Below are 11,726 nucleotides of genomic sequence, written 5' to 3'. Positions count from 1 at the left end.
TGGTATACTGCCTAATAGTCGAGTCAAACTTGCCTTACCAATAAAAAGAGTGAAAATAATAAGCATATGCCCATCCTTTATATTTCACTAGAATGATTTTTTACATAAATGCATGAAATAAAAAATGAATTTCAAAAGTTTATATGGCAAGTTCTCTGGGTTTGGATTTTCATTGTTGATACACACGCGTGGAACGAGTTGTTAATTGATCTCCATGATAATTGACCTATCTATACGTCATCGCCTGTCATAAAACCCGGGTGACGTGCGCTCCACCACAACGCGACGGGCTCGCGAATACAAGCCCTATTCTTACCCAACGAACCGTGTCGAAAACTTGGGTTGTCTGCGAGAAAAAACGATTGACTCACGGATGTTTTGTCAAGAAAGATTTTTGATGGATTAAAATCAACTTCAGGACGTCATTCGAAAAGTAATCACAGTTCGATCTGGGATATCCACGCCGTTTTTTCACGTTTTCGAGCTCTTTCATCATTCGCCAGCCGCTTATTCACATTCGGTCAGCCACCCTGGCCTGAGCAATCTCATCGAGTTAACGCTAGCTGCTTGCTCTGGATGTGATAATTGTGGAATATATATACACTTCTCGAAGTTAGAACTAATATCATTACTATGATGAAATCTGATTGCTGATATTCATACTTGGACAATATGGGGTGCACGGAATCTATCATTTCGGAGATTGTTGCAAAATCGAATGTTAACGCGCAGAAAGGCAACATAAACCAAGCAAAAGGTGAGCAAATATATGATTCATTATGATAAATATGATGCAGGAGACTCGTGGTGTCGATACGGGCCGGGTTTATAATTAATACTTACGGTAATACAAAAAATAATTGTTCACGATGTTGAACACAAAGGATCGGATTATAACTCTATCGGCCTTCACTTTTTTTTTCTATTGGCTATATTTCTGCAAAGAGTATGGATCGGGGGAAATAGTATTTTGGCATTAAATCATATATGGATTATTCGTTTGTGTACTTTTTTATCAATTTTTGCATTCATTTTGCCGTGCATGCATTTTACGTGTTTAGTTTCAGCTCCTTCGAAAATGATTGCATTGGGTTTCATGCAATTAAACAGAGAAGAAATATAAGTTTTAAACCAAATTGTGTGTTATATCCTCAGGCAAAAGGCGCTTTATAAATACAGCTATTATTATTATTATTATATGGCTTTACCTCAAACCGTGTTGAAGACATGCCAAGTCTACACTCTGTTTGATAAAATGCTAAAGGTAGGAAATGTAGATGGGAATATGTCGTTGCCAAGAAACAACTAAAAACGTCTGAATTATGCAAGCTATATAGAGAGGGTGAGCAACACAATTTTTGTCAATAAGCCATGATATGTGATAAGTACATACTAAAAAATAGGTGTTCAGATTTGAACCCTATATAGGCCTTGGTTCAATAGCATCACCCCAAGGGGTGCTAATGTGTGCACCTCTAAGGGTGTAATTAGCTATATCAAGCACCCTATAGGGTGCAGAAATAAACCATGTATATTAAGGGTTAATTTGAACCCTTTTTTAAATAAATTATATGCACCTTAAAAGGTTTTCGCACCTTTTGAGGGTGCAAACGAGCATTTCTTGGTGCAAAATAGATAATGTATTTTTGCTCCTTTTTCCATTTCGGGTGCAAGATTACACCCCGAAAGGTACGGGCGTTTTGTTTAGGATTCCAACATTTCTTAGTGAGTACATGTATATACTGATAAAATATGAATGTTCCTGGTTTTTTTCTAATGGGCACACAGTCCCCAGGAATATACAGTAATGTACAATATGAGAAACGATTATATTTAAATCTATCCGTGAATATGTCAACGTGTGAATTATTATTATTTTTTTTTAAATGGTTGTGATGTCCATCCATGCTTCAAATGCGGTTTGATATTATAACAAAATTGATTTTTTTTTTAAAACTATGGCATTATTCATTCATCTACATAGTTATAGTCACTATATGGCGTACATATGGGGACCTTCTGGGCCATGGACCCCCATGATTTTCAAGACAAGGAAAAACGAGAGAAGGGGAAAGGAAAAGTGTGGCATATGACATGATGCTCTGAATATTATATTAAACAATGTAAAAAAAGTTGAACGCTCGCTTGCAGCTTTTTAAAGAAATTTTTGTCCCATACGCCACAGCTGACCCCCTCAATTTTTTTTAAATAACGGTTTTGGTAATAGGTGAAAAAGTTAGTCACAAAATTGAGGCGGCAGAACATGACGTATGTACGGAACGAATTTTGTATTTAGAAAAGGTTGCAAATTTACATTTGACCTTTTGAAAATGAAATCTAGTTTTCGCAAAACGATAATTTTACAACATAATATTTTGAAAGTTATGTCTCCTTTTCTTTCTTTTCTCTATCTTTTTTTAAAATAATGAAACCCAACTTCTTCCCATCTATACGCCATTAATAAGGCGAATGTTTGCTTTTTTTAAATTTATCTTTTATTTAAGGGGAAGTGAAGCAAACATTAAAATAATGTTATTGAAACATAATTAAGTTGATGGACAAATCTGAAATTTCTGATAATATTGCTCGAAGTGCACTATATGGAAGAAAAAAATTCAAAAAATGACTATGATTTTATCTAAAAAGCCAATATGATTAGTAATAATGCATACATGATTTGTATACATGTAAAATATCATTTTGATTAGCAATACTGTATGCATGGTTTGACAGGCTCTATGCACTTCAATTCTTCAATAAATTCGACTGAGCAGAACCATCTATATCTAATTACTTTAAAAATTTCATTAATCAAAATCTCGCTGCGCTCGAAAAACAAAACTACAATTGGAATACTGCAACGGCAATGTTGCTCCACTTCATTCAGGGGCGGCGGTAGAGTGGGGCAAGGGGCGATAACCCCCCCCCGTGATTTCTTTTTGTGTTTAAAGTAGGGTTTTTAGTGAAATGAAAAGAGAAAACAACGCGGAAAAAAGGAAGAAGGACAAAAGAAAGAAGAGTACAAAAAAATAGAGATCAGGGTGGTGTTAGCTTGTTTTATACCCCCTTTTTTCATTAGAGTAAAAAAAAATTACCTTGGGTCGTCCTCTCTCCCGTCAAAATACACCGCGGTACACGCGACGTGCCACCCCTGAGCACATTATAATAATTGGAAGAGAATATATTCAAGTTAGAAATCAATATTTCTTTTTTTTTTCTTTTGATCTAGTTCAACCGGCTCCACTTCTTGGTCGTGATGAAGCAAGAGATAGAAGACGGAAAGCTCTTATGGAGAGACATGCTAAGAAACAGGCCATGGCACAGGTAAGATCATAAAGGGTCACCGTAGGAGAAAATGATGGATGTTTCTGATAGGGCTACCCCCCCCCCACCAAAAATGAATAAATAAATGAATAAATGAAAATAAAATAAAAGAAAGAATAGGAAAATGCATATTGTGAATTATTTCCAGTAATGATTAAACTGATAATAATGGTTGTGTGAATCCCTTTTTTTATTACAGTATATTCATTCAATGTTTATAATTATTGTTACTAATACCATCATAATAATATTGTTATTTTCATAATCATTACTGCTGTTCATTTTTTATTATTGATTATGATTATTATTATCATCATTAATCATCATCATCATTATTATTATTATTATTATTATTATTATTATTATTGTTATCTATTTATTTTTTCCATTTTCAACAGACAATATCTGACAATGCGATGGCAGAGAAAGAGCGTTTATCAAATAGTACCTGGATGTCATGGAGGTCAGGGGTCAATAGTGACGTCATCTCACCCGCTGTCTCCATCTCTGTCCGAGGATCAGATGGTAAGTAACGCGGTTTTTCTGATATGTTTGTGTTTCTCCTTCAAACAAATGTTATTTGGTACTTTTATTTGTTGAAATGTATTTATTTCAACTGTTTTTAAAATTCTCACCCTCCTCACATTCTTGATTCCTATGTGGGATTATGTTCTTGGTAAACACTTATTTTTTTATCCTTGGATATTCGACGAATTGTAATAGCATGGTCCATGACTACACCCTCTTTATTGAACATATTATTCATAAAAGGAAAACGTGTTTTTTTTTCAATGGTGTGTCATTTAATTGCTACTCATGCAAGGTGCCTATACTTATGCTATCCTGAACCGAATGTCTTCTAATTTATTTTCTTATCCGCCACCAAAGGTTACACTTAAAAGAAATATAAGAATATGTGCATGAACATGAAGATATCATTCCCTATTCATCCCAAACATGATACTCTTCTCATCATTACGTACTGACCTGTCTGGGGAAGGCCGATTTAAATGATGTGGTAGTATAGTGGAAACAATATCAATGCTAGCATGAATATGGTGACGAACAGTTTCATTACTTGATTATAATACCATTAAAACCACCCAATTCTACTGTAGGGCTCACGGGTGAGTGATAAATTAAACCATGAACAAGTTGCCGAGCGTGAGTAGTAGCCATGCACACTCAATCATATCGGTTTTATGGAAATAAAGGAAATATGGTCATCTCATTGTAATAAAAGTATGTGGCGCCATATGTAATAATTAACTCCTATATTGCCTAACATAATTTTTGCTCGTGGTTCCAATATGACCATATTTGATGATACTTGCACTGCTTTGACTCTTCATGTACAAATGTGTTTATTTTAAAGATTCTCAAAAAATAACGGTAGGCCCTATCAAATATTCATGCTGTAATGCAACAGCATTTCTAGTTTTGACCGGAGTTTTTATTAAGTTTGAATCTCATGACCAGTAAGGCTCACATAATGTAATTGGTTAATTAAAGCCATACCAATGTCTTGTAAAATGTAAATAAGTACACTCAGTATACAGGTTCTATGTCAATATCAATTAAGGAAAGATGGTCATCCAACTGCAATTAACAGTCTGCGGTCTAATAGATGGTTAATATTAACTCCTATATAGCCGAGTATTTGCTGTTGCTGTTGTTGTTGCTGTTGTTGTGATAGGCCTATCTTTCAATATCTGTACAAAATGTTGGTATCCAGAGATTGTAAAAAATAACATTACTAAATATCCCCACTTTAACACAAAAACATTACTTGATTTATATTGAATCCCCGAATCCCATTGCTACTCTAGGGCTCATAGATGAGTAATAAATTAGACAATAACCGAAGTTTGCTGTTTTGTAGATAGTGTAAATAGCAACCAATCGCACATAATAGTTGATTGAATTAAGATGGTGATCTCATTGTAATTAACAGTCTACGGTGCAGCAAATGATCATTAACTCTTTGATACCAAATGGTTTTGTTTGTTGCGAAAATCGAAAAAAAAAATAACAACTGCACATTGCACTTCTTATAGAAATTACACTCTCTACAAACGCGTCGCATCCAAAAGCTGTATAGATATGTCATGGACCCAAGTTTTCTTAAATAACTGATTTCATGCTTGTGAACCAGAAAGTATAGCTTCACTTTTACCATACGTTTTTGTGTAACATTTAATTGTCAGGGCCGTAGCTAGAGGGGGGGTATGGGGGGGTGTGACACCCCCCCAACATTCGTGGCAGTCGGCAAAATCATGTACCAGTTGGCAAAATGGAGGATAGGGGAGAAATAGAAAGAAAGAGAGAGAGAGGGGGAGAGAGAGAAAGAAAGAAAGAAAGAAAGGAAAGAAAGAAAGAAAGAAAGAAAGAAAGAAAGAAAGAAAGAAAGAAAGAAAGAAAGAAAGAAAGAAAGAAAGAAAGAAAGAAAGAAAGAAAGAAAGAAAGAAAGAAAGAAAGAAAGAAAGAAAGAAAGAAAGAAAGAAAGAAAGAAAGAAAGAAAGAAAGAAAGAAAGAAAGAAAGAAAGAAAGAAAGAAAGAAAGAAAGAAAGAAAGAAAGAAAGAAAGAAAGAAAGAAAGAAAAGGAAAGAAAAGAAAAATAGGGGTACTCAGGGCCGTAGCCAGAAGCATTTTGTTGGGGGGGTGTACCAGCTAAATTTGCCAACTAAATTTGGCGTGACCGCGCCAAAGTGAGCACAGGGGGAGTCTGATGGGGGATGTACCCCCCCCCCCCTACAATAATCACATGCTAAAAGATGTTTAATTTTTAGAATTGAATTAGTAGCATTTGGTGAATACTTTAATACTTTAAGGTAAATTATAAAAAGATATAAAGTTACAAAGATATTTGCACTTTAAAAATAAACATTTTGGATCAAAATAGAAAGGCTAGTGTGCCGTAGTTGCTAACTTGCAGTATAATGATATACCCTATGCATTAATAATATCAAAATCAAAGATTTGTTCATTTTTAATTGACCTTCTGTGCAAGATGTCTCAACTAAAATTTCAAGAGTGCTACTGCTAACAGTGGCGTATCGTGTGTCACGGCATGGGGGGGCACCAGCAAAAATTTTGAGTCATTAAGTGGGCGCGCGAAGCGCGCTCAATTGCCAGGTATGCTGACCTGATAGAGACATTTTAAGGACTGTGTCATTAAACGGATATGTATCTTAGTGATCAAATAATGCGAGCGCGAAGCGCGAGCTGAAAATGTTTGATATTGAGTCCTAAAAAGGGACATTATAAGCAAAGTTTTGTAATCATGATACGTACCTGTCTTACAAAACAAACAATGCGAGCGCGAAGCGCGAGCTGAAATTTTTTGTATAACTTAACCCTAAAAAGGGACATTTTAAGGACTATCTTTTGGAATTCATGAAGTGCGTACGTATCTCATCATAGTCATCTAATGCGAGCGCCAAGCGCTTGCTGATTTTGTTAAAATTACACTGGCACATGAAGCACTTTTTGTGGTCATTGTAATCATGAACATGATACGTATTTCACTAATGAAATATTGCGGGCGAGAAGCGCGAGCTAACAATTTTTGAAATTCAGACCTGAAGAGGGGCATTCTATGGCTTGTTTGTAGGAATTTACTATTTCACTAATTAAGTGATGCGAGCGCGAAGCGCGAGCTGAAATTTTTTTATAATTAGATCAGAAAAAGGGACATTTTAAGGACTGTCTTTTAATAGGAATTCGTGCACTGCAAAAACGCCGGTGTTGATTTAACACCAGCCCGGTATCTATATCGGTCCACACCAATGCGAACGTAAGCACAGACTGGCAATGTTTTATTAAGGCCTTAAAAGGGGGCAATCACTTTAAGTATATAGTCATGAAAAAAACATATGTCACTACATAAAACAATGATAACTTGAAGTGCGAGGAGATAATTTGGTGCATAATCTTTATGGACTTAAAATACAACAGGACTATATATCTCATTAGTCAGACAATGCGAGCACCAGGAATGATGCAACCCCTACCTGCCCCCATCCCCACTCTAAGCACATTCTGACACCATAAATTTAAAAAAAAGTTTAGTAAAAATAACTCAGAACATTTTTGTGTTTTTTGCCAACTGCAAACTTGTAGACAAGTCTACAAGTTGTAGACTTGTCTTCATGAATTTGCCAACTACAGAGTTACCATTTTTTAAAGTCTTGTGTTCTGTTCTTTTCAGATCTGAAACGAGGCAGTACTTGTACATCACTTTGCTGACTGGTTGAGCGTATAGTGTTCTGCCACTTTAACAGGCCCACTTTATAATTTGCCAACTATACGTTGGCTTTGATTATTCAACTTAAACCTTGGAAATTCATCCCATCCAATATTTATGTACCTAGTCTTGCCTCTAATTTTACAAAACTAATGTGTTTGTTAAATCGTCAATAATTGTGGTATAATTTGCAAACTAACAAGCTTGTTCATATCGGGGGAGGACCGGGGGCTTACTTTGTGTGTTATTATAGCTCCATCTGTTTTGTCCTTTGTATTTTGCTGACTAGTAGGGCTCTAAGCCTGGCTACATGGACTTGGATTTGCCAATTGGTTGTCTTTACTCTAAAAGTCCTAAACTTCTTCGAAGTTAGTACCCCTATTTTTCTTTTCTTTCCTTTTCTTTCTTTCTTTCTTTCTTTCTTTCTTTCTTTCTTTCTTTCTTTCTTTCTTTCTTTCTTTCTTTCTTTCTTTCTTTCTTTCTTTCTTTCTTTCTTTCTTTCTTTCTTTCTTTCTTTCTTTCTTTCTTTCTTTCTTTCTTTCTTTCTTTCTTTCTTTCTTTCTTTCTTTCTTTCTTTCTTTCTTTCTTTCTTTCTTTCCTTTCTTTCTTTCTTTCTTTCTCTCTCTCCCCCTCTCTCTCTCTTTCTTTCTATTTCTCCCCTATCCTCCATTTTGCCAACTGGTACATGATTTTGCCGACTGCCACGAATGTTGGGGGGGTGTCACACCCCCCCATACCCCCCCTCTAGCTACGGCCCTGGGGGTACTAACTTCGAAGAAGTTTAGGACTTTTAGAGTAAAGACAACCAATTGGCAAATCCAAGTCCATGTAGCCAGGCTTAGAGCCCTACTAGTCAGCAAAATACAAAGGACAAAACAGATGGAGCTATAATAACACACAAAGTAAGCCCCCGGTCCTCCCCCGATATGAACAAGCTTGTTAGTTTGCAAATTATACCACAATTATTGACGATTTAACAAACACATTAGTTTTGTAAAATTAGAGGCAAGACTAGGTACATAAATATTGGATGGGATGAATTTCCAAGGTTTAAGTTGAATAATCAAAGCCAACGTATAGTTGGCAAATTATAAAGTGGGCCTGTTAAAGTGGCAGAACACTATACGCTCAACCAGTCAGCAAAGTGATGTACAAGTACTGCCTCGTTTCAGATCTGAAAAGAACAGAACACAAGACTTTAAAAAATGGTAACTCTGTAGTTGGCAAATTCATGAAGACAAGTCTACAACTTGTAGACTTGTCTACAAGTTTGCAGTTGGCAAAAAACACAAAAATGTTCTGAGTTATTTTTACTAAACTTTTTTTTAAATTTATGGTGTCAGAATGTGCTTAGAGTGGGGATGGGGGCAGGTAGGGGTTGCATCATTCCTGGTGCTCGCATTGTCTGACTAATGAGATATATAGTCCTGTTGTATTTTAAGTCCATAAAGATTATGCACCAAATTATCTCCTCGCACTTCAAGTTATCATTGTTTTATGTAGTGACATATGTTTTTTTCATGACTATATACTTAAAGTGATTGCCCCCTTTTAAGGCCTTAATAAAACATTGCCAGTCTGTGCTTACGTTCGCATTGGTGTGGACCGATATAGATACCGGGCTGGTGTTAAATCAACACCGGCGTTTTTGCAGTGCACGAATTCCTATTAAAAGACAGTCCTTAAAATGTCCCTTTTTCTGATCTAATTATAAAAAAATTTCAGCTCGCGCTTCGCGCTCGCATCACTTAATTAGTGAAATAGTAAATTCCTACAAACAAGCCATAGAATGCCCCTCTTCAGGTCTGAATTTCAAAAATTGTTAGCTCGCGCTTCTCGCCCGCAATATTTCATTAGTGAAATACGTATCATGTTCATGATTACAATGACCACAAAAAGTGCTTCATGTGCCAGTGTAATTTTAACAAAATCAGCAAGCGCTTGGCGCTCGCATTAGATGACTATGATGAGATACGTACGCACTTCATGAATTCCAAAAGATAGTCCTTAAAATGTCCCTTTTTAGGGTTAAGTTATACAAAAAATTTCAGCTCGCGCTTCGCGCTCGCATTGTTTGTTTTGTAAGACAGGTACGTATCATGATTACAAAACTTTGCTTATAATGTCCCTTTTTAGGACTCAATATCAAACATTTTCAGCTCGCGCTTCGCGCTCGCATTATTTGATCACTAAGATACATATCCGTTTAATGACACAGTCCTTAAAATGTCTCTATCAGGTCAGCATACCTGGCAATTGAGCGCGCTTCGCGCGCCCACTTAATGACTCAAAATTTTTGCTGGTGCCCCCCCATGCCGTGACACACGATACGCCACTGTTAGCAGTAGCACTCTTGAAATTTTAGTTGAGACATCTTGCACAGAAGGTCAATTAAAAATGAACAAATCTTTGATTTTGATATTATTAATGCATAGGGTATATCATTATACTGCAAGTTAGCAACTACGGCACACTAGCCTTTCTATTTTGATCCAAAATTTTTATTTTTAAAGTGCAAATATCTTTGTAACTTTATATCTTTTTATAATTTACCTTAAAGTATTAAAGTATTCACCAAATGCTACTAATTCAATTCTAAAAATTCAACATCTTTTAGCATGTGATTATTGTAGGGGGGGGGGTACATCCCCCATCAGACTCCCCCTGTGCTCACTTTGGCGCGGTCACGCCAAATTTAGTTGGCAAATTTAGCTGGTACACCCCCCCAACAAAATGCTTCTGGCTACGGCCCTGTTAATTGTTATTGTTCTGTGCTTAAATGAAGAAGGATACTCTTTACCAAATCTGGGGTCCGTTGCAGAAAGAGTTGCGTATAAACGCAAGCCAAAATATAAATCGCAAGTCCCAATTGCGCGCTGCTGATTGGTTGAAAATCAAGTTGCGCATATTTAGAGTTGCGGTTGAATGCAACTCTTTCTGCAACGGGCCATTATCTCACAAATTGTCGGGTATTTATTTCAGTTCTGTTTACTGTGATTTATTCTCACACTCATGTGCATCTTCCCTGTAGTTGCAGTTGTCAATCAAAAATGCAGGGAATAATAAAAAAAATCATCTTTAAAACTAAATTTCAACATTATATATGATTTGTAATATATATTGATTAATATTAACATAAGAATAAATAACCATTTCATTTTCAAAGTCAGTTCCGTGAAGTTTAAATGCAACAAATCATTGAATAAATTGTTTGACCCTCACCCATATCACAATATAAATATGTTAGAAATAGGGAAAATTATATACTTGCTGAATTGTAGACAGTAAACAAAAAAATGATGAAATAACAAAATCGGAGCATGTTGAAATACTGCTTAGTAATATTGGACGTGATATATTTCAAATGAAAAAGGGGGTAGCACTTCTTGCGGAAGAAAAAGAGAATGAGGAAGTGGATTAGACTTTAAGAAACATATTCAAACATGATCCGAGCTATGAAAAGCTTGAAGTGGACATCATTAGTAGTCATTATTAAGGGATTATAGGATTTAGTTGGCACTTGACATTCACCTTTTGATACCCCTCTCGCTTTTGTAAAGTTTGAAAGACAACGCTTGTCTTTTGAATAATGCAATAATGCAATCAGGCATCTTGTTCAAAATCAATAGAAAATCATGAGATCTATAACACTGCAAAAACTCCGGTGTTGATTTAACACCAGCCCGGAATCTATACAGTGCGTCCCACAAAAAAACGAATCCGAGATTTATCGATGATTTATCATAACTTAATCACAAATACAATAGACAAATGACCTACCATTGTAAAGCTTAGAATCTCCTCTTTTATCTGAAATTACTTAGATTATTTCTCATTCACGCATGAGTGAGCAAAAACAATTTGAAGAGGGGATACCAAAAAGTCATTTGGCGGGCTGTATCTGGGTTTCAAAAAGAAAACCACATTTAAAAAAAGTTCAATATATGCTCTTTAATTTGATACCTCAATTACAGAAAATGTTCAAGAAATAACAAAGTTCTGGTTATTTGAAATAAGGCTTGAATTTCAATAATTTCATAAAATGAAGAGGTTCTATACAGGCTAGCGTTCAAACTCACTTGACACTCCGTTTTGTTGACGATCAGCCATGCATTAAAACCATGCGATAGCTTCTGTGGGAAACCGGTGAAAACAC

At 35.8% G+C, this 11,726-nt stretch overlaps 1 protein-coding gene across 2 annotated transcripts; it reads left to right on the top strand.

The window, feature by feature from the left end:
- Nucleotides 1-258: 258 nt before the first annotated feature.
- Nucleotides 259-10,856, top strand: LOC135156848 (uncharacterized). Of its 2 annotated transcripts, XR_010295907.1 has the most exons (4): nucleotides 259-757; nucleotides 3,230-3,324; nucleotides 3,723-5,535; nucleotides 10,484-10,856. XR_010295907.1 is itself a non-coding variant. In XM_064110539.1 (3 exons), exons 1-3 carry the CDS (start codon nucleotides 673-675, stop codon nucleotides 3,855-3,857), a joined length of 315 nt encoding a protein of 104 aa, XP_063966609.1. In that variant the 5' UTR covers nucleotides 259-672; the 3' UTR covers nucleotides 3,858-5,669. The 2 variants fall into 2 exon arrangements, 1 of the variants encoding a protein (XP_063966609.1); XM_064110539.1 differs by lacking the exon at nucleotides 10,484-10,856 and having other exon boundaries at nucleotides 3,723-5,669.
- Nucleotides 10,857-11,726: the final 870 nt, after the last annotated feature.

Source organism: Lytechinus pictus, chromosome 15, assembly GCF_037042905.1.
Source record: "Lytechinus pictus isolate F3 Inbred chromosome 15, Lp3.0, whole genome shotgun sequence".
Lineage (NCBI taxonomy): Eukaryota > Metazoa > Echinodermata > Echinoidea > Temnopleuroida > Toxopneustidae > Lytechinus > Lytechinus pictus.
The sequence above is the reverse complement of the archived record's forward strand: the minus strand, read 5'-3'. Positions and strand labels throughout refer to the sequence as shown.